General features: G+C 45.4%; 2 protein-coding genes across 4 annotated transcripts in view; one reads left to right on the top strand and one right to left on the bottom strand.

The window, feature by feature from the left end:
* The first annotated feature begins 2,378 nt into the window (after positions 1-2,378).
* Positions 2,379-5,783, top strand: CENPV (centromere protein V). Its single transcript, XM_035560989.2, has 5 exons — positions 2,379-2,646; positions 3,503-3,601; positions 4,437-4,506; positions 4,928-5,042; positions 5,408-5,783. Exons 1-5 carry the CDS (start codon positions 2,396-2,398, stop codon positions 5,530-5,532), a joined length of 660 nt encoding a protein of 219 aa, XP_035416882.1. The 5' UTR covers positions 2,379-2,395; the 3' UTR covers positions 5,533-5,783.
* The window catches only part of PIGL (phosphatidylinositol glycan anchor biosynthesis class L), a 65,462-nt gene continuing 43,158 nt past the window's right edge, over positions 3,609-25,912 (bottom strand). The window contains exons 4-10 of one of the 3 annotated variants that reach the window (XR_007709061.1): positions 21,376-21,443; positions 13,237-13,268; positions 8,172-8,305; positions 7,112-7,349; positions 6,456-6,625; positions 6,187-6,303; positions 3,609-4,436 (exon numbers count right to left, since the gene is read on the bottom strand). Coding sequence is in view for 1 of the 3 variants with exons in the window: in XM_050714796.1 (XP_050570753.1) it covers positions 7,251-7,349; positions 8,172-8,305; positions 13,237-13,268; positions 21,376-21,443 (333 nt within the window). In the remaining 2 variants the exon portion in view is untranslated. Of the gene's footprint in view, positions 4,437-6,186; positions 6,304-6,455; positions 6,626-6,743; positions 7,350-8,171; positions 8,306-13,236; positions 13,269-21,375; positions 21,444-25,912 lie in introns of those variants that run through there. The other 2 variants (XR_007709062.1, XM_050714796.1) reach the window with 2 other exon arrangements.

Genomic DNA, 25,912 nt, shown 5'->3' with positions numbered 1-25,912 from the left:
CACAAACACGTAAGTGCTTTTAGTTCTGCTTTTGCTGTGAAAATGCCCTCACAGACAGAATCTCGGTGCAGGCTGCAAGCCAGGTCTACATAGCTGAGTCATTGTTATACAAGCAGAGCTGGATGGCACAGAAAAGCACCTATGTACTTTAACACTGAAACACGTCAGCTGTTGAACTTTGAATATCACAATACACCTAAAGAGACAAGTGATTGACTGGACTTTTCTTCCTCATGTCTTTCCCATCCTCCTTCTGAATAATTCTTCTTCTTCCACTTTGTCTCAGAAGCTTAAGAACAAAACATTCTTCATCAAGCTACTTATTTCTACTAAAGTTTGGCAAGCCTTGCATCAGGTTTGGAAGTAATCAATATCCTAGTGAAAGCTGTTAACTCTTTGAGCAATGCCCAACACCCATGTATACTGACAATACAACATGCAATGACTATAATTTAGGACTTGCAGTCAGAAAACCAGTGAAATTTATCATCAGCCAGAGACCTACTAAAAAGCTCTTGTATTGTTTATTTATGTGACACCCAATTTTGAGCTTTAAGAGTTCTTTGTAATAAAACATGAAACAAATGAAAAAGTAGAAAGAATATTTTGTCTATAACTTTCTGAAACAAGACTGCATTTTGCTCGTCCAGTTTTGTCTTGTAGTTCTTTTTCTTGAAACAGAATTTGCCTTCTCGAAATGCCTTCTACATTTAAAATGGGGTGAACTAGTTGTGGAGGTGAGCTGAGAGCGACATATTTGCATATATTACACAGACTCATTACACATTCACTCCGGTTTTCACACAGGAACTGCTTTTTCAGAGCGGACAAATTTTAGTATTTGCTCATCCTGCAGACAGGAGGCCATTTGATCAGCTCCTAAAATATGCTCTGCCTTTCAGTTCAGTGCAGGCCCTATTTTCAGAGGACAGAGCATGGTACGCTGAAACCTGCAACTGCTGCGGGCCATGCCCCGCACTGCAGGCAGATGAAGCCATGGTGCAAACTACACAGAGTCAGTTTCAGCTCACGATCTCCAGTTTCATCTCAGTGACTTTTCCTCCCAAAATATAAGGTGACTAACATGAAATCTAGCGTGACTAAAGGAGATCTGGGAGTGGCTCAGATCAGGAGCTACAGATGAACATGCTGGCATGGACGAGAGCTTGTCACGTACAGTGTATTTAAAATGGTTCCATTAGGATGAATAGTGAGTACAGAGGTTCACATGAGGAATAACAGGAAATTGTAACTCAGTACCCTTTCCTATCATCAGAGAAGGGATGTGCTGAGCCACAGGATTGTTATTCGAGTCCTGGTATGTGCCATCTAAGGAGGCAGCCTACACACTGTAGTCGCGTGTTTTTAAAGCTGTTTTCCAGATCAGAGAGTGCTGATGGTTGCTTCATCATCGTCCAGTTGCTTTGCTGTCTTCGTGGACAAGACAGGGCCTTCTGCCCCATACCAAACTGGCAGCTCTCTTGTTTACATCTCTCCCTGTTCCTCATCTTGAGAAGAGCAAGACATAAAGAACTGTTGAAAATACAAGTTATTGATTGTAACTCAGACAAAATAAACTTCCACTCGTGCAGCACTGGGCATTCAGCCTTAGAGTGATTTTATTTTTCCTACCAAATGCAAATTGAATGCCAACAAGTTTTATACTTCTCCTCTGCACTGAACAATTTTACCTGAGAAGCAGCTTTTTCCTACAAGTGTGCAATAATCTTTTCTAGGTTATTTACCACTAAAGAGGTGCTTTCAGAAGTGGTTGTTGTTGTTGTTTTTTCTTTGTTTTGTTTTAAGGTCTGCACTATCTTGAACATTTCCTTTTTTAACTTAAAGACTCTGGTGACTTTATTTCTGAAAAGTTGTCTAGTGGGATTCAGGTTAAAATCTGTTTCTCTGTGAGGCTGCTGTAATGATTTCAAACCTTAAGGAAGGACAGGGACTCAATGAACGTGCTTCCAGAGGTGCATACTGATACACTGGAGCACTGTTAAATAGCAGCCTTGTTTTTAAATGACGGTGGGTGCATTGCAGAGATGTGAAGCCACATAGTTTTAATAGCACCTCAGATGTGCAAAACACCTGAATACATGAGGTGAGGCACATTATGTTTATAATTAAAGACAAAACCTCACGCTATCGCTTGTGAATAACTGGCATTCCTACCATTACAGGGTGTTCTACGAGCCAGCAGGCACACTGAGCTCGACACCCTGCCGCTCTGAATCTTCACCTCACAATATTCACTGGGGCAAGAGGGAGCACCCTGGGGCTCGGACCTGTGGCGCCGTGAGGGACTTTTGTCCGTCCGCCCGCCCTGCCCCCTCAGCTAGGCCTTTCCTCGGCTGCCCCCTGGCGGCCGCGCCTCAGCCGGGCCGCGGGCCGCATGGGGCGAGCCGCGGCGGGCCGGGCGCGGCGGTCCCGGGGGGGCAGCGCCGCCGCCGCCTCCCCCGGGGCCGGGAGCCGCGGGGGGCGAGGGAAGAAGGCGGGAGGCTCCCGGGCAGGGCCCGGGGAGAAGGAGGTGCCCCCCGGGCCCGACGCCTTCGATCTGGGGGCGCAGAGCGGGCGCTGGGCCGCCTTCCGTGAGCGGCACCGGCTGAGCTGTGAGGAGGCGGCGCGGCTGCTGCTGGACGCCTTGTGAGTGAGTAGGAACACGGAGAGCTGCCGGGCAGGGGGATCCCCCTCACGCAAAAAGCGGGTGTCCTGTGAAGTCTGCAGAGCCTCGGGGCCCTCCTTTCACAAATGCCCTTGGGGCTGTGCGAGGCTCACCTCCCAAATCTCCACCCCTGCGCTGCCGTTGCGGAGCACAGCACAACATCACCAGGCTACCACCAGCGGCTGGCTTTGAAAGAAAAATTTGAAAAGAAAAGGGTTTTCCTCTGTAGTTGGCGTTTGACCCGGCACGTTCGTGCTGCCGAGTTGCTATGGAGGCGCCCTAGGGGAGAGGGAGAAGCGCAAGCTCGGAGATTCCTTGATTCCATGAAGTTCCTCTGCAATCAAAATACAAAATGTGTTTGAAACGCTATGGGAGCCGACTGGTCTCTGCTCATCCCAGCTTTTAAATGGAGGAGTATGAGTGGTACTGGAGCAGCTGTGGAAAAACTGGGGGAAAATTCCTTTCCCAGTTCCAAGAGGGCTGTCTTGTGATAATACCGCTCGTTTCCATGCATTGCTGATTGTGCTGCAGCTGAGGTCAGCATTTTGACCTGGACTGTGGCAGGGGAGCACATGTTCTGTATTGCAGGCAGAGTGTACTCTACTTGAACTGTAGTTCTTCTTTCCTTTTCTTATCGCCGTTTTAATTAAACCAGAAATGCAATTGCTGCAGAGGACAAAAAACCATTCTCTACCTCACTCTGGAGCTTTTTATTTAAATGCATTTGAGTGGATACATTTTCAGTTGTTCTGCAAGTGCTCAAAGCAGAATTGAATAATTTAGTAGGCCATCAAAAATTGCATGCTTACATAATCTCTCTGTTGCTTATCTCTCCAGTGAATACAGAGGTTTGGTCAAACACACAGGAGGCTGTCACTGTGGAGCCATCCGCTTTGAAGTCTGGGCTTCAGCAGATCTGCATGTTTTTAACTGCAAGTGAGTTTTTTTGGTTCCCTATTCTCATAGATGAATACAAGCTCATACGCTTTTCCAATCAATGCTTTACAGCGAAAACAACATAAAACAACTGCAGAACATCCTCTGATCTGTTTCCATAGAGTGGATGTCTAATTATGTCCTGATCCAATATGGGATCAGTGCTGGAGATTTCAGATGCTGCATCTGTGGGCTGGACTTCAGGTCTCACATCCATGCTCATGCAGAAAGCGTTGGGAAAGATCTGATGACTACAGGTGCTCAGCCATCTGCGTTATGTTTCTTCTAAGTACAGCGTACTCAAAGCACATCAATCCTTTTTTTAACTTGGTCTTCTCAAGTGAACATTACATTTCTGACCAGATGTGCTTCAAACTACAACAGTGTCCGATTTCAGCAGTGATTCCTCCCCTTGCCTGCAATTAGTTTGCATCCAGCTCACGAGTAGGCTCTGTATCTCACTTCCATGTTTGCAAGGTAATTAATGTTGGCAAAGTTGGCAAACTCTGGTATAAAAGATTAAATGGATTTCTCGGGGCTACAGTTTGTCCTTGATATGTCTATTGAGAATTGCATATGCAAATAAAAATAGCATATAATGTTTGCTCTGAGCAAATACCCTATTGGTTTACCTGCGTAGGGTTAGTCTGTTCCATAGGCATGCTTAGCCAAACACTGCTACCTTGAGTCCACTTTTGCCACTTACCTCTGATGCCAACAAGGAGCCGTTTTAGCTGTCAGTGGAATTTCAGTTGTCAAGAGGTCTGAGCTAGATCTGATTGCTGCACTACAACTTGTCTGCTGCTTCTAGAAAGGTCTTCTCTTTCTTTTACAGCTGCAGCATTTGCACAAAGAAACAGAACAGACACTTCATTGTCCCAGCTTCGCGTTTCAAGTTGCTGAAGGTAGAGTAAGTTTGCGGTAAGAACATGGCCATGAACACTAGCAGAAAGAAACTATCTAATCCATCTAATCCAGTATTATCCTCAAAGATGCAAGTGGCAGCCAGTTTTCTTGTCCTAAATTTGCCTTTGGCTGACTGGGGAAAAATATATGGATTTTATGCTGTTTGCTGTTAGTGTGTTAGTGCATCTTATTTACTTAGCTGACATTAAAGCTCTTGCAGTTCTGAGCCTTGACCAGGATGGCCATGTGTATACACAAAGCACAGGGGTTCAGGAATGGAGCATGAATGCAAAATTCTGTATCTCAAGTAAAGTCAAGAAGAAGGTGGTATTTTTAGTTTTACATTTTTAGCTACAAACCCATAGAAAGTAATTAATCTATTTATGTAGAAAACCTATATTGCTTTTCGTTTCTGCTTAGGGTGCTGATAATTTGACAACGTACACCTTCAACACACATCGTGCCCAGCACACATTCTGCAAGACCTGTGGTGTACAGAGCTTTTATACTCCTCGCTCTAATCCCGATGGTTATGGTAGGTAGAAACAGTAAACCTGGCAAACTGCGGTAACCAAAGTTAACCTCCAAGCAAAGCTTGGATGAAGACTCCACTGGCTGCTAACATGACAGCAGTGAGCAGGCATGGGCCTTCAGAGTTTTTTCCTCAATTGATAAACATCTAGAACTGCAGCCTGAACCTGCAGCTGCTCCATAAGAAAGTCTCACCTATGATTTGTGGGCTTCAGTCCATGACATTTCTCTCAGCCTTACAGCAACAGCTAGACTGACAGCATTAACTGTCAGTCCCTGAGATGCCCCATCCACAGAGTGCAGCCGTGCAGGCATCTCCCGCTCTTTAGCTACGAAAAGCAGGTTTCTGTGGACTCTCTCTTTCTTCAGGAATAGCTCCCCATTGTCTGGATGAAGGCACCGTGCACAGCATTGTTACGGAGGATATCAATGGCAAGGAATGGGAGAAGGCAGTGAAGGAACATAAGACCATCAGAGACATGTCAAAACCGTGACATACCCTTCCAGCAGCTGAACTTGGAGCACTGCCACGGAAACGTAGCTTGGGCTTTCCTGGGTGGTGACGTTACCTGTTTTTTGTTTCTTAAGTAAATCTTTCTATGCTGCCTGTCCCATTCATTTGTGACTTTCAGTTTTCAAACTACCTCTGTTCCATAAACTACCCCAGGGGTGGTATTTTGGTAGTTTGCCTTCAGCTATGGTAAAGTTTAAATCAAAATAAACAGAACAAAGTTTAAAAAAAAAATCTAGTCTTGGTTTATATGCATATTTCCTGTGTTTCAAGTCTGGCTTATAAAAATGTCCTACGTAAGATAATCTCTTGCTTAGAACATAATACTAGCTTACACCATTTTTTCTCCATTGACCTGAATGAATTTACAAAGATTTAGAGTTAAAGGGGATTAGAAAGAGCTTACTAGGCCCAAGTTCAGTAAAGCATTTATACAGGTGCTTAGCTGTGTGCCACAGAGGGACCACTGATGTTAGTCATGTGATTAAGTACTGTTTTGCTTAAGCCTGGACTCGCTCATGGTTTTAAGGCTGAGTAGGGATATGCTTAGGCACTGACTCAGGGCCAGGGCACGTAATTCATCAATGTCAAACTCTTATAACAACGGACACAGGCTTTAGTACAACCAGGAGCTCACCTGTTGTCTTCAGCAGGAGGAGGGGGATGCGCTCACAGCAACAGATCAGGATCTGCAATCTGGGCTCTAATCTTGACTATGCAATGACTAGCAGTGCAGATGCATGGAAGATGCCTCCTGCAGATATGAGCCTACATTAATGAGTGCAAAGGCCTACAGAAATGTGAAGCATTGCTGACTTTGCTATACATAGAATCCCAAATCACTAGTAAAATCTCTCTATAATCTAAGGAATTACATCACTGAAAACTGATTTCTCCTTCACTTACCTTTTAACGTGAAGGGAGAAGATCTTGCAGTTGTCTTTTAGGTAAGTTGAACTGCTTTTGAAACATCTCTTGCAATTTTTATATCTCCATATATGTTCTACAAAAGGTCTCTTGCAACTCATTCTTACATCGTGTTGAGACTTTTCTGAGTTGATCTCAAGCCCCATGTCCTGAAGCAAGAAGAAATGCTCATGTTTTGTGAGGGAAACTCTGGGAAGGAAGAACCTGCAACACAGTGTGTCTGAAAGAAGCAGTAGCAGCTTTATGAGTGCAATTAGAGAAAACTGATTAATTTCTGATGCTTTATTCATAAGCTTTGGCTTTTTGAAGTTCTGACTGAGTAAGACAGGTCTTGTGGTTCTGGTTTTATCAGTGGAGATAGCATGATACAGAAGTCTCTCCTGATATTTGGATTTTACAAAAGCACCAAGAGGAAAAGTTCCCAGCCATCTTTGCAGCTGTATCTTCCTGGGGAAAAAACTGTGTGTGCTATATCTTCTCTAATGCAGAATACTCCTGCGTTTGACTCTTAACTAGGTTAATTCAAATTTCTTATCCTATTTAAGCTTCTGCAGTGAGAAAATAGAGCAGCTGTTAAACCCGCTTCATCTCAATGTATCAGGCGACAAGATATTCAGGAGAAAGTTTATACAAACTGTTTTTGTAGTCTGAAAGAATGCTACATAGAGAGAATCCTGTCCTCTTGAGTATGTAACAGTTGAGTTTCCTCCAGTAACCACTGGCACAGTCTTTTTTGGCTCATTCTTTCACTCTTGAAGTTGTGAGCGTCGTCTTTTACAGAAGACGGAGTGAATTGATCACCATATAACGTGAGAAAAGCATATAGACACGGCGAAACCAGAGCAGCTGGCTGCGATGACACCGCATGGCTCTCTAGAAGGACAAATAGTTGAGAAACCATTACAAAAACATTCCTGACCTAATGTAAGGGCAGTTTTCAAAGCCTCCTGTGAAGTTCACTGCCAATTTACAGGACAGCTGATTTCAGTGAGCAGGGAAGTTTTAAGAGGCAGAACGCTGCCTGCTCTGAGGCCAAAGGGCAGGGAGAGGCCTGTCTGCCCCAGAGTAGCTGGTGTGCTGCCTAGTGTCCAGAGAGGTCCTGCTAGAAAGGATGTTATCAGCTGCAGATTGGTGCTGTGACAGTTTTGTCCCGTAACTATTCCTCCCTACATGGTATCTCATGCCCGGGTGTTCACATGCTGGGGAAGCAGAAACATGATAGGTGTGCATCTGAGAACACACAGTGTGCTGCTTCCGATCATAAACTGCCAGCTGAAACTTAATCTATTTATAGTGCGCCAGCTTAAAAAGTTCAGATTTCAGAAACAAAAACCACAAGGGAATAACGTCACCCTTATCAGAGCAATTTCCATACATAACACTGGCTTTTAGCAGCCTCAAAAAGCAGGCAAGTTTCCCTACATCTTACATCCGGACCCAGCGTAAAACTCAGCGCACTGAAGATCTCTGACCTGTAAATCTGCTCGGCCCTGTCCTGCGATCTACACAGCACTTGAAGCAACCCGTCTTGTCTTTTTGCGTTTCACAAATCACTGAAGATTATTCACTAATGACACTTATAATCCATGTATGTAATTATTTGTGAAGTTCTCTGTGAATACAACACTTCTGACTAAAGCCTTCACAATGACGATGAGCTATTCAAACAGGCTAAGCAGGTATCAAGCATCTCACCCTGGCTTGCTCAGTCTCCTCCTCTGTGAGTATGAAGAGTGCATCGCTGGGCAGGAGGCAGGACAGGGGGACATCCAGGACCGAGAGGTACTTTCGGAACGGATTTACTGACTCAAGTACAAGCACACGGCACCCTAGACAGAGAAAGAGGAGAAATATTTCAAAAACAATGATATTGCTGTGCACATCGTAAGGTGCTCATCTCTCCGGGCTCAGCAGGCCTTTGCAGGCTCCTCTGTGTTGCTGGTAATACGGATCCTTTCTGCATAAAAGGGGAGCAAATGCTACTCATGCTTCTGCCAGGATTGTGCGGAGTGTGTGTCCATGACCATTCGTACTTGTGGTCTGTAAAAGGCAAAGCTAGCTCTGAAGAGCAGAGTGGTTTTTTGCTTATAATTTAAATTATTTCTACATGTTTAGGCTTCAAGGAAAAAGCAGAGGATGGCTTTCTGAATGCTGGTACTGTATCTTATAAGGAAAATTTAAAATAACTGTCTCTGGTTCATTGACAAAAATGACATTTCCTCTTTCTACTCCAATTCTTAGCTACAGAAAAAAATAATTACAAGATTCAGGAATTACTGTATCAAATATTAACTCAGGCAGGCAGTTACAGTTTAACAGAATTCCAGGATACATTGTTCAGATGTTTGTGCTGAAGCAGATTAAGTGAATGTATATAAAAATTCTACTGACATTTACTTTTATTTTTTTCTTTTAAAGAGCCTCTTGAACTCAAAAATTGTTTGTTTGTTTTTCTTTTTGAAACCATGGCTAAATTGTCTTCACTGATGAGCTAAGAGCTACTGATGGTATCATTAGGAGCCTGCAGCTCTTGAGGGAAGGAGCTGCTTTGGGATTTCTTAGGGCTCAGAGGCTGCTGTCATTATGCTCCACACTTCAGACGATAAAGACAGAAGAAACCAAAGTCACAGTTTACACAGGTGGTCAGATGTGCAATTAGATTTGCAATGAGATTTTTTTCAGCCTGCCCTTGAACAGTGAAATTGTACAAAGGAGACAAAGAACAATGCTGAATTGCTACAAAGGCTGCCTAATGGGCCATTTCAGCGGGAGCCTATGCTCACATCCAATACTGCTTAAGCTGTTACGTCCCAAGCACAGCACGCATTGGTGATGCTCAAATCCCTCTCGGCTCTAAAATGTAGGCACAGCTTGTGTCACCTTAAGGGAGAAGATTCTCCAGGACAGGGGCAGAAGCAAAAATCTTCTAGAAGAATAATTATGCAAGGTGTTTTTTTGAGAGAGGTGATGGTGCCTTTGCTAGGAGATGTGCGTGCAGATCAGCTTCTGCTCAAGAATCTTAACCCAGGAGGGTCTGAACAGTCGACGTGCTGCTAACCTCCCTACTTTGGATGTTTGGTAGATCCTGCAGTTTAGCCTTTACAAAGAACGAGATAGGAAAACGAAACTTACTGCTCTTATGGTGAGTGAATTTCCTGGAGACACAAGGGAAGAAGCTACCAGAGGTCTCCATGGTAGAGCACGGTAATCAAAGATACCCCACCAGCATCACTCCTCTCCCAGGCAGGGGCCTGTGACACACTGCACCCAGGAGCAGACAGCGTACACAGGATGATCCCCCACAAATCCCCTCGCGAGTAATTTGTGCCCCCTGCCTCTTCCCAGTGACACTAACTCACTTTGCTGCAGTGACAAGCTTTGCTTTTATTCAGGCCAAAGCCTGCAATAGCAGGACAGGGCAGCCCTCATCGACTCCCTCCAGCACATCTCCCAGTCTTTCAATTCCTTTCTTCTCTCTCCTTCAGAAGAATGACACACAATTTGTCCTTGCTTTCGAACAGCCTTTCCCACTCATAAAAGTAAAACTGGTGACTTTTTTTTCCCCAGCACCACAGAGGGTTCCAGGACCACGCTCCCCTTCCAGTCCTCTTTTTGGACTGATCCTAGACCACGAGTCCCCAGCAGGCTGGATGCAGCAGAGCAGGCACTCAAAGTAGAGTGCTTTTCTCCTGCTCTGGGCACTAAGGGGCAGGGTCAGAGGAGTCCCAGGACATCACTGGCACTTCCATACTGCCAGACTCCAACACTACTAGCCCGTGCCGTGCCAGGAACCGGAGGAAAACCCTCCTGCAGCCCCCAGCAGCTGCTGCAGCCCCGGGCTGCCGGGAGATGGCGGTGTGCGGCAGCTGCGAGCAGGCACCGGGCTGCCCGGGCTTGGCTCGCTTTTGGCACCCCTCTGCCCTCCTGCCTTATCTGTGTCAGCGCTGCTCCCTGCTGTGGCCTCAGCCGTCCGGCCCTTGCAAGGTCATCTTCTCCGTCCCTGCAGAGCAGCAGCTGTGCGACGCCATCTGGAAGGGCCGGTGGCAGTGCCAAGCTCCCTGCAGCGAGTCCTGGGACGTGCAGGAGCGCAGGCAGCGTGTGACCTGCACAGCCTGGGCTGCTTCCTGACCTCCTGCTGCGCTCCGCCTCAACACGTGAGTTGCCACGAGGGTCCAGCTTGCTGCTGTGAAGGATGCTCTGCAGTCCGAAATGTGCTGCTGCTGCACACAGAAGTGCCCTGGCAGTTCTTAGGCGCTCACTAAAGACTCTTCTTGCTTCCAAGTAGCAAACTTGTCCGCTTTTTACCCTAATGTGCCAATACTCACACGTGTAAGGCTTGTAGGTTGTGTGCCTCCTGTACATAGACCTAGGAGAAACCGAACCTGGTGATATGCCGCCAGTAGGGCTGTGGCAGGGACTGCTCTCTCCCATCACTGCAGAGATCCTCAGGGCTGCCCAGCAGCCGCCTCTGCTCGGTGTGTAGTTTCAGAGAGTTTTTTTGGTGCTGCACTATGGCTCAGCAGAGGAAAGGCACTGATGCTGATCCTCTTGCTCTCGTAGTCGGCGTTCCTACCTGCTTGCATTTTAGTCTTTAAGCAGGGAGGACAGAATTAGAGCAAACATGGTGCAATGGGTCTTGCCTTTCCTGGACCCTGGCAATGCCTCATGAATTCCTGTTTGCAAGGCCTGGTGTAGGGTTATCCACCACCAATCTTTAGAGCCTGGGCTGCTCTGTTAAACAGAGCTCTGTGCTCTCTGCGCTCTCTTTCCTCACCATTTTTCCCCAAGAAATACTAATGCATGCAGCAACTGCCCCCTTCAGTTCCCCAAAGCTCAGCAGTAAGGCCCCAAAACAACTGGAGGTTAACTAGGAATTGATCGGTCTGGCTTTCTGGGCCCCCATCAGCCAGCCAGGCAAAGCAATGGGTATTCAAGCTGCACAAAATGACAGGCACCGTGAGAGTCATCTGTGCTAGTGATATGACAAGGATCTCCACGTGCTGACAGCAAAGGCTGCTCTGCATGAGAACGTGAGATGAAATGAAGCAGGGAAGGAATGTACAGTCCAGCGAGAGATGGAAAAGGGTTCAGAGAAACAGGCTGCTCCCTGCCAACCAGGGTAAGAGAAGTGCTGCCATTGATGAGTCCACTCCTGTGACACCAGCAGGTGAAGCTTTTTGGAGCCTGTTGTGCCTGTGACCTGGGCAGGATGGGATTAACAGTGTAATACAACCTCTCTAGGTTGGCAGAAAGGGCAAGATCAATATAGCTGGTGGATTAGGCCTAGAATAGAAGTGCATGAAGCCTGAAGCCTATTTGGCTTGGCTTTCTACTTCCAAATCACTTATGCAGCAAGTATGCCTAGAATGAGAAGATTATTAACAGATCTGTGTGTGCTAAAGGCTTGTACTGCTCCTGACAGGCGTTAGCACACCAATTCTTTTGAAAGAGTGGTGGTTATAGCCGGACAGGGCCAGCAGTAGGGGTGGATGCATATCCAGCAGCTGTCTCGTCTTCTTGAAACAAGCCTACGTGCTCACCCCTGGCCTGGAGAACTTGATTACAGCTTATAAAAAGCCTGTTGTCTTTATGCTGGCTAAGGGTATTAGAAAGCAAAGCAGGATATTTAGGGTGCTCATTTGCATATCAGTGAGGCAATGCAAGGCTTAGCTGGCTTTTGCATTTGCAGAGAGATTTTCTCTGGATTCCCCGATCACATGGGCTTACACAGGTTCACCTGCAAATACTTCCCTCTTACCAACAAGAGAGCAGGACATTTCCATGGCCTGAACATGCCTTTCAGCTCTCTCCAGACAGCCTCAATCCCAGCATCACTCTTGTTTCATTAAGCCCCTCTGATGCACAGCCCTGCACGCCTGCCAGATCAAATTATAAATACCAGGAATTTCAATGAGACTGGAACTATATTTGGAAAGGCTTAGCGTAAGCAGCAGCATGGGAGCTCCCCGTTCCTTTGGCGTTTGTAGGTCATGTCAGATGTGATGTAATCAGAGCAGCAAGGCTTTCATATAGCTTCAGGAGTTTCTTGATGCTGCTGGAGAGATGGAAATATTATCTGTATATGGGTCTGTTTCAAACCTGAACCAATTTGATGCACAGCCCATCCAGCACCACAGTGCATCTACCAGACTAGCATGAACAGAGCATGAAACTGGTTCAGTCTAGATAAGGCCTGACATCCAGCAGTGACATCCACCACTGCAGTTCCTTGTTCCTTCTCCTTACTGCACACAGCACATACGCAGCTCTTTGCTGCATCCCAAAGCTGAACAAATTGAACTTCCTGGGAAATTAGTTGCCATTAATACCCACGTTTCATAGACGGGGGAATTGAAGAGACTAGAGTGAGAATTCAGTCAGGGCCTTGTGCCATACTGGCTCCAGCCCTCTCCACTAGACTTTGGTCTGCAATGTGTTACTAGCAGGGAATTAAAACTGATTTTGGACTTATATTCAAGCAAGACATCAACAAACATAGAGCAAACACTGAGTCACACCACTGACACAACCCCAAAGGACAGGAAAGACACCAACTCCTCAAACCAGACAGCAAAGTGACTGTGAAGGAACCTGAGCTGGTGAAAAGCTGCAGGGATATAAAAGAGCGAGGAAGAGTTCAGCTGTGGGTTTCATTTGCATTTCAAATAGAGCTGAGTTAGGCACATGAAACCCTGGACAGAACATGCATGTAAAAGGTTGCTTATTGCCTGCAGGGTCATGGATGTTTTGTGTGACGTACCTTCAGGTAACTTCTGCTCTGAATGCAGGTACCTGTGAAGGAAGAGATAAATGTAGGTAAATAATCAATGAAGTTACTCAAATCCTGATTTTACAGGTATGAACTCTGTATGCTAAATTAATCCCTTTCTCTTAATACACACATTTACAATGGCTGATCTTAAAAGAAAGTTCAGGAGCAGACACTGGATGCATATGTCAGGTAGTGGTAAACCTCATTCCCCACAATTCTGCCATTACTTTTCTCATGCTGGCTGCTGGGACACAGCACAAATAACTTCCATATATCCAATTCACTCTCAAATGCCTCATATTGTACTAAGGGAAACTGTAGGAGGCTGCCAAAGGCTATTCATCTCTGAGAGCATTTGCTCTTTAAAGTCCTTGCTTACTGCCCAGGGACATAGCTGACAGTTCCCGCTTGGGGACCAGCTTCCTTTTGTCTAACCCATGCTGGTACTGGAACATCCAAGAAGCTCTGACTTGTTGCTCACTAAGACTTTGATCTTTTCATTACTTTTTCCTGGGAAGTTTCTGTATAAAAATGTGTTCCGTGGAAACAGAATGAGGGGTCAAGCACAGGATGCGTGAAAAGTGATGGTACTCCCATTAAGAAGTGTAAGCAAGTGATCCTGATATGCTGAAAGTGTCTGAGGGTGTTAGCTTCAATTCCTTTTTAATTCTCATGATTTTCCTGTTCTAGTCTGTGGTTTGTGGCCTCAAAGCACTTAGGCTTACATCACCACTTGCACTGCCTCCAGATTTGGCCCATCACAGGGATGGGAGGAAGCAGGCCTCCAGCAGATGGCACTCAGAGCTGTCCCACACCCAGGCTTGGTCTTCCGTAAGAAGAAAAATCCAAACAATGGAACATTTGCCAAAAAGAGAAAGGAAATAAAAAAAGGAAAATTATTTAACCCTGTGTAATATTTAAAAAGATTGTTATCATCTTATAGTGGGGTATTTAACGAAGGACAATGTGACAGTTCATGTGTAAATCAACCAGGATAAAACATACATTATATGTAAACTGTTATGTTTCTCTAGTCACTTTCAAACTAGGATTATCTCTGGCTATTGGTTAAGTTCAAGGAAAAGGATTAGCTACACAGGTGTAGACAAAATAGGAAGCACTGAGTAATGAATACCCAAAGCAATTCAAAGCAAAAGTCAAGCCAGAAATGCAGGTCATGACAGAACTCAAACAGCAATCAGAAGACATATGCCTTAAATAGATTCTCCTGCTGATGCTCTCTTCTTCTCCAGAGCCAAAGATCTGCAAGCAATACCATTTTACACTAAACAATGGCCTTGTAATACTGACTTGGCCACTTTCTACCCCACTGCTCAAGCCCTACTGTTCAGACATTGCCAGCAATTTTTCAGGGCTGGGAGGAAAGGTTTAAGTATCTCCATTAATGTCGGCTCTTCTCTTCTGCTCGAGGCTTCTTTCCCCCCAGCGAGGATGTGGCCACCCAAAGAGGTGATTCAGCACTTGGTAAAGCTAGCAGGGTGGGAACTTTTTAAAACAACCTTGAAGAGAGAAAGCAGTGAGAGGTTTTGAAATTTGGCTAACTATCCCAAGTTCTAGTACCTGTTCTATAGAGGGAACTTCAAAGCACTAACTGACAACAAAATAAAGGTTGTGAAGAGCTGCTCGATCAGTGAACAAATAATAACTATCCCTGGCCACTAGAAACAGAAACAAAGAGAGACCCAGTCCATATGGAAAAGTTTCAGCAGGAGCAGAGGGTATCTTCAACAGAAGGAAAGTTTTTATCCAGCAGAAAATTAAGGAGCTTGTGTTTCTATAAAGGTTCAGAGAGACACAAAGTATTTGGTTACTGAAAGGTCCTTAATGCTCCAGCCAGGCAGACATGACACTGATCTGGAAGAATAGGCACAGAGAAACTCTGGTTCTCTCCTTATCCTTTTAGTCCTGAGCCAAATGCTTCAGTACTCGGCAAGGCTCCGTGCAGAGGTCTGGGAATGGGCTCCACCCAGATGCAGAGGAATTGCAGCCTTGTTCATCTGTATTTCTCAGGCTAGAGATGGCAACGAACTGTGGTTGCAGAGAGAGAGAGCACAACACAAAACTCTTCCTCCTGCACACATTCATAAAACTAGCCAATCCTCTCCCAAATCAATCTCTTGCTCCCATCTCCACCCTGCTGGAGCTGTCTCCATGGGACGCTTCCAAGTAGGGGAGAGGTTGCAGCTGTCTGTTGTTGCCGTTTTGGGAATGTTGTTTTATAGATTGGACTTGCTGTGGTTTGGGTGAAATGAAAGAGTTTGGCATAAAATCTCGACAAGTCAAACACAAACAGGCTCTTTTTCTGGAGCTTTTTCCATTATTTTTTTTTCCAGACAGATCTTTTATAAATTGTTTTTCTTTTTAAATACAAAGTGATCTAAGGTGGCTTGTTCCCACCCACCCACCAAGTGCTAGAGACCAGTCAACTACAGGACACCTCGCACTGCACCCCCTTCATTACACCTGTAGGAGGTTTCAGACCCATGTCTGAAGGGAACTGAGACCCTCTGCAATGAACTCTAAGAGGCAGTGAGACCTGCGATGGCACCCGCCAACTCTGCACTGCAAGGACTCAGCCCCAGCTCCCCCCTTCAGGACCAGCAGCTATCTGAAAGCTATTGCTGTCTGTAGCTATTACCTGTGTCTGCCCAGCAGAAAAACTGCAATGGTCCAACGACCCCCCTCCTGCAAACTGCAGAGCTGAGTCAGCTCCCAGATTCCCCGTCTTTATTCAGTCAACCTCAAGGAAAGCTGTGAGCAAAGCGGGCGGGCTAGCTCCCAAGTACAGACCACTGGTACCTCCCCGTGATGGCAAGAAGGAACGAGTCAAGATGGAGCTGAGACCTCGGTGCTGGGGAATGCAGAACTCCTCCGGGGTAGAAGCAGGACTGACGCCCTGGTGGGTGGACTGCAGTTTTGGTGATGTTCTCCTCAGGGAGAAATTGTTCACTGAAATCAATGACTTCACTCTCCAATTAGTCTCCCGTGCCAAAGGCAAAAACCTTCACTGTGCTGTGCTGGATGCTGTACAGCAGTGGGGAAATGCAGTTTTCAAAAGCATGGCAAAAGAATGGACAATCTCAAAGTTATCTTGGGGCTCCATTCAGGATCCTAACCTCTAATCTGCCCAATTAATCTGATGAAACAGATGTGAGAGAGGAAGAACAGTCAGTCTCCTAGGAATCTCTGAGACATGAGAGGGATATACTTGCCAGATGTTGAGTGTTTACTATCTGGAACGCCTCCCCCCACCCTAACCGGACTTTCTGGCTGCCTTTCCGTGCACCCTGAAATACACCAAGTAACAACATGCAGCTTTTTAAACACTGTTCAGACACTCCGTACTCACGTGTGCTGCGGCGGCAAAAGATGGTTCTGCCAGTCAGAAAAAAAAGGTGGCGATTCAGAGATTTTCCAGTTGACAGAGCTTCTCTTTGGCTCTGTGCTTTGGTCCCTGAACAGTCTGGGAGAAGAATGTGCAGTGTCACTGCTCCAGTCATGCTGCTAGCAGCCTAGTGATGCTGGGAAGGGCATTCCTTGAGGCTGTTTCTTTGGAAAAAAAATACTTCTTGGAGGGGGGAATCCCTGCTGACTACCAACAATAGGATGCCCTGAGCTCAACTTTACCCTAATGGCTCTCAACAAGATCACTGAAGGGCACTGGGGTGAAGGAGCTTAGTCAAATTAAGGAAGGAGGGAGCAGGGACAAAGGAATGAGATAAAATCTAGGAGGAAATACCCAGCTAGATACCAACAGAATGTATGCCAGGCATGGGGCGGTCACACAAGGGGAAAGGACAGAGAATCAGATGGTAAAAAGAGGAGGACATTTCTGCCCTGACCTTATGACCACAGTGTGGGTGCAATCCCAGCCACCATTCATAAATTCCCCCATTACTTAAGACAATTAAGACCATTAAAACAAACACCAGGAGTGAGCTGGACTGTCAAAGGACAAACAGAAACATATGATACTGGAAGCTGTTATTTCTTCAACACTGCTCTTTATTTTGCAGAGACCCTAAAACTCTGCCAGGGCCTAAACAATCCCAAACACACACACCAGGGACATGGGAAATCCTTTTCCAAGGTGGAACAAATAATAGTCAGTTTGGAAAAAGGATTTTCTGGGAAAAGGCAAGGGAAATGCAAGACTGCAGTCTGCTTTGAAAACATAAATGAGATGTCACTGATTTGAAATGCGTGGGCTACAGCTGCTTAAAAGGAGTGAGAGCAGAGTCCCATTCTAGCCCTGCACTGTAAGAAGACAACCAATAAAAATGGTAGATGGTGTCCCATTCACTATCATCAAGCTAATCATTGAAGAAACAGCTTGCTTCTTGCTCAACGTGTCCTTGATGACCTGACCTTGGAGACTCAATCTGAGCAGAACTGTGCTTTGTAGGGGTGTAATCCGGTTGCTGGCTTTTGAGAGCTGTACCCACTGAGTCTGTGGGATTTGTCTGGACAATGCACTGGTCATTGTTTTGATATACTTACATGTAACTGGCATTTAACCAATCCTCCTCTTTCAAGGAGCCCTGGTGCAACCCACCTGCGTGACGCTATGTCCCATGGCATTCATAAATGGGGCGTTCAAAAGTCAGGCTGTCACACCTAAGTGCAAAAAGGCATCGGTGGCACTCAAGCTGCATCATAATCAACTCAAGAGAGATAAAGCACTAAGCTCACAAATATCACCTCTGCACAGTCTTATTTACAACCTACCACTGAGCTGACGGATGGTAAGAAACATCCTGCAGGACTGAGAGGTGTTTTTCCAAATGGAGTTGACGAGAATAGGCTCAGCTAATGATTCTTTGATGTAGCTTTTTATACGGCATCGTTGATATAAGATTTATGGATGCAGTTGCTATAACAACATAATGCACAGTGGTTAAATATAGCACCTCCTATTTTCCACTCAGTTTGCTCTGCCCTAAGCAGACAAGGACTATTCTTTACTGTTCTAGCTGGGCTGAAATGGATTTGATTGCTCACTGAAGAAAACAAGTGGTACGGTCCTGCCTCTCCCTCACAAAGACCATTCCTCTCCACCTTAAGCAAGCCAACAACAAAATCAACAGCCCTCCATTTGCTAGGCTACTGGGCAAGGGGGCTTGTATAAAATCAAAACGCACGATGACGTGCAAAATTAAAACTCCTTGATATTACATGTGATCTCAGTGCAAAGACTGTCATTTCAAATAGCAGGAAAGAGAGGTTCTCAAATATTCCTGTCACGTAGTATTTACCACGCTTATTATTGTAGTGCCTAGTTACTGACCCAGTGCTGAGAAAGGGAGTTAAGTGACCGTCATGTCACTCGAGACCGGCTCTTCCTTGTGGATGTGTGTACAGGGTCCAGCCTCTCTTGGCTAGAGGGAAAGCTCCTGTCGCGGGGATAAGAGAATGATGTTGCCAAGTCAAGGCCATGGGGAAAGAAACAGAGCTACAGAGGCCTGTGTCCAATTCTCCCTTCTTTGCTGTAGTGGGTTGTTTGTTTTTTTGGTGTTCTTTTTTTTGACTTTTTTTTTCCAGTCTGGAAGGCAGAACTGAAATACTCCCAGGGGAGAATGAAATCAAATAGAAATCTGTTCCTCAGCAATCCTCCTCTTTTTTTTTTTCCTTATTTTTCCCTTGCAAAGGAACAAATCCACCCTTGAACTTTGGCATGGCATAGATCTGAAGCCTAGGCACGTAACAGCAGTTGGACTCCCCACAAGGTGTCAAGAGGATGTTTAGTGCAAGTGTAAGGCACACCGATTCCAAATAGTTCCTGCTCCTCTGAACACAACCTCTGTCCCAGACCCTAGGAAGGATATTTACACCCTTAGCAGATAATGCTGAGTATCTGCTCAGTTATGACCATTTCCTGAACTGTTTTGTTCCTTGATGCTGTTCAATAATTTCTAACTCCTGAAGCAAGCACTTGCAGGTTGGATATGTCCTGTTGTACCTCTGCTCCTGCAGCAAGAAACCTCTTAGTGGACGTAAGGCAGATCCCCCATAGACTGGGAGCATCCCAAAGAGCTGAGAATCGCTGCACCAGCCCTCTGCTTCACCCTTTCCACTTACAGCCACAGTGGAGGCAGAACCCTGCGGACCTTGTTTAAAGATGGTTAATAAATACATTGCACATGATACCGGGAGGGAAGAGTTCATTTGCCTTTTTCTTGCCATGTAGCACTGGGGCCCTGGGGGCAGCAAGCGCTGTTTTGCAAAGCCCTGCTAGCAGGGAGGTACGTGAGAAGCCTCAGCATATGCTCCCAGTGCTGCCTGCACTAGCTGATACGCGAGAATTCATCAGGGTACTGAAAATCAGGAGTGATACAGTCACGCTCTACTTCCTCCATGACACAAACTGAAAAATAATGAGAGCAAGCAAGCCACTAAAAATAAACTTAACCTTTCAGTGGCCACAGCATCACTCCTGCCAAATGCAGATGACTGGGCTGCCATGCTTATTTCTGCTGATTCAGGACCGGAAAAGAGACAAGACACAAACCAGCCCTTAGTTACTGAGAGCTGCTTATACCCCAGTGGCCATTATCAGCAGACATCCCATCTGCCCAGGACAATATTCTGCTGTAGACTAAGGACTAATACAAAGATCTGAGCTCAAGGTGCTTGCAGATAATGAATACTTCCTAGTAACAAACTCTGAGACAAGAAAAAGGTTAATAGCCCAGTGCACACTCAGGAAACCTAAAGTACGAAGGTGGGGAAGTGATTTCTGCACAGCCACAAAGCGAGACAGCAGAAGAGCTGGGATCAAAATTGAGAGCTCTTCCTAAACATTTTCTACACAGTTCAGCTGCTAGCTTGTTTTCCCTGTATCTCTTCAGGATGTAGGGGAATACCTCATAGTCTGTCCTCTATTCCTATTTGCTGGCTGTATGGCGACTGACTAGCAAACACTAAGGTCCAGGCAGCTGGAAGCTCTCTCCTCCCTCTGTGCCAACGGTGTGAGCATTGGCCATCAATCTTTGTCCTTCACTCACTCCACAAACAACATTGTGCTGGAAAGCATCTCCCTGCTTAACGCAAACACACACACTGTTTGCTTTAACTTCACCTCCTTTCTTTCCGTTAGGATATTTCAGAAGTTGCTGGAAAAGGACATGATCTAACACTGAGTTCTAGGCATCAGATAGGATCAAAAACTCTCAGCATCTTCCCAGAGGAGCTCCATGGGTCACATAAGGGTTATGTGGCACTGCCGCTTTCGTCAGGCAAGCGAGAAAGGCAAATGACTGTGATGTTGCAGAGCCAGAGTTATTTGAATCGCACAGATGATTCAGAAAACAAATGGGTGCTAAAAATACAAGATATACTTGCAAAGAGTTCTTCTCATACCTGGAAAAGGCAGGGGCAGCTCTGGGGGAGATCTCTCTAGGACACAATGAAGTCTGACTGAACAGACAGTTAAAATACAGTTGTCTTGCCAGGAAACATTTGGGTGATTTTAATACAAGAGACTTTAGTCTAGCATCCTTCCTACATCACAGCACAGAGACAGAGGCTCTCCGAATTTAAAGAATAAAGCGGTAAAACAATGAATTGACTTATGAGGAGCAGTAAATAGGAACTGCTCTAGTGAAAGAGCAATATCCTTGGCCCAAAGTGGTAAATGCAGATACCCAGCTGGGATGGCAACATCCTCTGGAACAATGGTGCAAACCTCTCCAAAATCCACCAACTAGCCCCAGCTCTGACATCAGCTATTCACACACACTACTCAAACCAGAAATGCAAAGTGATCTGTTGCGTATTTTAGTGGAATTGCATCCACTAAGCAGTGCTAAGAATCAGAAGGTCCTGGTGCACTGGGACCAAGAACAGGAAGAGCAAAAGAGGCCCCAGGGAAAGGAAGACTAGCAAAGCAGCACCAGGTGGAATAATAAAGGATGCTGTGGGTCATTTACAACACTGTGGGACTTCCTCCAAATAGTATCATGTCCCATGGCCTGGAACTCAGGTGTAACAGCGAAGTTAATACTTCTGTTGGCTCTAGCTAGTCATTATCTGCTGACACACAAACACCCTGTTCACTTGCTGTAATGCTACAGCGAGGCCTCCAACGAAACACGCAGAACACTGTACCTTAAAGCAGTGTAAAGAGAAATGTGGTTAGCATGACCACTCACTCCTCCCGCATCAAAGCTTACCACCTGCAAAACAAAACCACAGAAACAATAAATGTTTTGAAGAAGAAAGAGCGCAGTAACCAACGTCAACATCTAAAGCAGCACTGCCCCAGCCCATTGTCTCTAAAGAGTTGTTTTCGTGTTGCACAACAAGGCCTTGTGTGTGAACTCATGCTATAGAAACACAACTAAACAAGCAAGTGAAGACACTTTGGAACTAATGGCTACCTAGTCTAAGAGCTTAAACAACAGGAAAAGGAGAAGGATCATGTTCCCAGCGGCAGGATGCACTTGTTACTTATGGTCCGAAGGCTACTTTCAGAGTGATCTGATGCAAACTTGGTCTTGACCCAAGTGGTCCAGCTCCATAAATCACCCTCTCCTGGATCTGAGAACATACCAGAATGCCTGTGGATTGCAAGGTGAAGGCTATAGTTTGCTGTGTTGTGAGTCAGGACATATTGCTCTAACAACAGCAACACAATTATGTATTACTGTCCTGATTGTAACGAGGTTTCATCACAGGATAACATAGTGATAATCTGGTATGAGATGAAGCCTTTTTAAAGAATTGTCTGACTTCACTTTTTGTACAACCAAGTCAGGCTGTTAGCTGAATGTGAAGATCCTATTGCTGTTTTGCTTCTCTGCAGGGAGAAATGGGAACTCCATAATGCAGAAGTAATGTGCGAATACAGCATTAACAAGTCACTGTCCAAAGCACAGAGTACCCTTGGCTCCCTGCCCTCAAACCTACCAATAATGTGTTAGGGGTGAAGCACCCACCCAAAGGGCTCACTCTGCCCAGTACTGTGAAGACGGTATTTAAAAGCTCCTGCTCCCAACCTGGAAGACAAACTGGCAGCACAGGGTGTAGAGCAGGCAGGGTATTTGTGGTGCTACTGGTACGCTTTCCAGATGGTGAACAGCCTAAAGTTAGGTTTTCACTGAGGGAGAGGCCAAGCAGCAGAGTTCTTCACAGCTCCCTTCCCTGTGACCAGGAAGAAATTAAAACCTCCCTACATTTCAATCAATATCTGCTTCCTTGCCAGCTTGTTCTCTCTTCAGGGAAGGAAATGCTATTGCCTTGCTTAGTCACCACAGCTCCCTTCTCAAAATCTATTCTTTAAGCAGGGCCTGAAGTACTGGGTTAAAGATCAAGGAAGATCAAAAGCTACCCTGCCCGTCCTGCAACTTTCTACTCCACCCTCCAACAGGAGAGGCCCTCAAACACAGGAGATACTGTGTAAAGAGGGAGAGGAAACACTGAAACAGTGATAAGAAACACTTCAAAAACCAAAAACTCCAGACAAACCTGCTTATAAACCCACCCACCCAGTACAGGTCCACAGTTAGACTTTCCACTTTGCTCAGTGGCTGTAGCAATATTGCCACCAAGCAGCAGGAAGTCAGGGGACCCAATGTGGTTTTGTTCAGGTACTAAGAAGCATTTCCTGATCATCCCCTTTATAAGAAAAAATATGTCTTCTGCTTGGGCTGCTTTTTTTTTTGTACCTCAGCATTACCTGAGAGGCTCTCTGCAGGGACTGTGTGGTCTGGCATGGTGCTTGGGCCTCCCTAGGTTATCAGCTTTCTGAGCAACTCATCTGGGAAAGATGTTATTAAATTCTGCACAGTTCAGGGAGCCAGCATAGCACCCTGTATTTTACAGATAAGAAAAGACATGCTTGAAGTCACTTCTACCTAGAGTGGCACTCTCCTAAGATGGCAATGTATTCATCTCACCGCCGGCAGTATAAATTCCAAAGCAGGTGATTAACAGTGCGAGTCTGCTCCGGGTTGGGCTTGTGCTAAACCTTTTAACTTAACAGGGACAAAGAGAGGTTTTGTCTCTTCTGCCTGACCATTTCTGTCCATGTAACCTGTACAAATACATCATCTTTGAGGTTACTACTCTGCTGTCAAATGTGGTTGAAACTGGCTAATGGGCTCTGAAGTCTTTTGAAACGTGCACATGCACACACATGTAAATACAATTGCAATACTCTTGTTTCCTTGGGAAACCAAGCTGAAAACTCAAGCCAAAGTACACATTTTCTCTTCTATGGGGAACATGAGAGAACAAACCAAAGATCAAGATAAGAGACTGCAGTGAGCAGATGAAATAAGCTGAACATTGTTTTGACAAAACTGTCTCAGGCCAACTTTTGGGTTAGGAAACTTCATGTTGGAAGCATGAAGCTGGGTTAGTAAATATTCTTGACGTGGAAATTATCTGTTTAGAAACACCTTTGGAGGTTTTCCTTCTCCACATCTGTTTTGAAATAGGAGCTGCTGTTCTTAGTGCTGCTGCAGTTATGTAACGTCTGAACCAACTAAAGGGATCGCATGAAGTTAATTTTCAAATGATGTTGTCTAATTTACTGTTAGGACATTTGCAACTGAATAGCCTCCCTCCTCAGGTATACAAATCTGTGCGCACAATTACCTGCACACCGACCTGGCCACAGTGGCATTCACTTTACCTGCAAAGAGGTCATCTCTGAAACACTAGCCCTTGCCCTTAGATCCTTCAGGCTGACTCAGACCAAGTCGTGATGTCCCACCTATCCAACGTGGAGCTTCTAGGTCTGTGGTCTAATGAGGCACTGATTCTGCAGCATCCCTGTGGTACTCCTGACTTAAAGCAGGCAGCAATCACATGGAAATATATTCCTCTGGCTTCAGGGATTAATTTCATTGATAACAAATTTGAATTTCTTTCTCACATGCTAAAGATATTTTCACATGGGAGCATTTGCTTCTTCCACATGGTGCAGCTAGCTGGTGTGCTTGCTTTGAACATATAACCTGAACCAGGCTGCTGAGGAAATCAAGCAAACAATCAGGGCAGGATGAAAAAACCTGAACATCTTGAAACTGTCTGGGTTAAAAACAGGCTTAGCCAGTTCTGGGAGCAAAAGGCTAGGATAGGAAATACACTTGATGTGGAAATTATTGCTCAATGAAATCTTCAGGGCAAGAGGGAGTTCCCTCCCCGCACCTGTTCTGAAATGGGAGCTGCTGCCATTGGTGTTGCTGGGTTTTCTTCTGGGTGACCTTGGTATTCAGGAAATAGAGCTTTCACTAGTGGAAACTAGAGCAGCAGCCAAGACAAACAGGTCCGCAAATCCCTTCCGGAGGGGGGAGAGCACAGAGGAAATTACTCAATTGCGAGCAGAAGAGAAAACTCCTGAGAGGTCTGTAGTCCATGATCCCTCCACATACCATGTGTATTGGAGAAGAAAAGCACTCAAAGCTGTGGGTCTCCTTCACTCTTTCTGGCATCATCTAGTGCTTCAAACAGAGAACACATCTGCTCAAGTACACTGGTGGGGATAGAAATGTCTTTCCTTCTCAAAATAGGCCATCTCATAAAATGCTACAGCAAGAAACTCCATTTCTAATAGCTTTCCTCTGAACATCATGTCGTAGTCCCAATTTACATTGCAGAGGCCAGTGACACTCAAGCTCCCTTTGATCCTTGATTGTGAGGGTGTTTTGTTTGAGTTGTTTCTTATTGCTACTAAACTAGAGAAGCTAAAGATTAAAAAGAATGGACAATTGGATGACAGAAAAAAAAAATGAAACACTATCAACAATCTAACGTCCATTGTGTTTGAACAGCAAGAGTCAAACTCATGTATCAGCTCTTAGAACAAAAGGTCCTGGGGGTCTTCCACTCACATATCCCAAAGCGCAATTCAGGAGACTGCAGCATAGGTGAAGAAGGGAGGAAACGGGATACCAAAGTCTGTCCCAGCTTTGCTGCTTTCACTAGGCAAACGTCACATGCTACACCGCATATCCGCTGTTCTGTAAAAGCACTGAAAACTGTGCATAGACATCAAACATTCAAATGCTCCTGAATTTTAGGGCAGTGTGGAGTCCAAGATCAAAAGCATCAAAGCTGAACTCACCCTCTAAGACACAAGCTCTTATCTGAACGCGATTTGTAGAAAAGCCTGGCTTTCTTGACTGATTTGGAGCTGACCAAAGACAATGGGACTCTTTCACAAGCAGTTGAATGGACGATGTTTCCCTCAATCCATAGCGGCCGGCATCTTACAAGAACGTGGTGTTGCTGAATGCTGGTCTTGGCACTGCATCTGCTCCAAACACAGTCTGAATGTTACTTCCTAATCTAAGCTCTGCTATCACCAAACCTGAGATCCTGAAGAGCAGAATTTCATAGTCCAGAGGCTGCCTGGGGCCCACACTGCACTACATAACTTGTTTTTAACACACCAAATACTTTCTAATATGGACTGAGACACACTATCCTTGGCTGCCTCTCCCAGCAACACTGGGTTTTGCTTAGAAATACTGCAGGCAGGAAATAATTTCCAAAGCCTGTAAATTAGTTTTGGCATTGAGTACACCACCCGTTAATTTCCATGTCTGCACTATTTAATATACAGCTTGGATGAAATATGTCCCTGTAGCTCTCAAAAAGATTGAGTTACCCTTGGACTTCCAGGGCAATTGAGGAA

Source organism: Cygnus atratus, chromosome 20 (genome assembly GCF_013377495.2).
Source record: "Cygnus atratus isolate AKBS03 ecotype Queensland, Australia chromosome 20, CAtr_DNAZoo_HiC_assembly, whole genome shotgun sequence".
Lineage (NCBI taxonomy): Eukaryota > Metazoa > Chordata > Aves > Anseriformes > Anatidae > Cygnus > Cygnus atratus.
The sequence above is the reverse complement of the archived record's forward strand: the minus strand, read 5'-3'. Positions and strand labels throughout refer to the sequence as shown.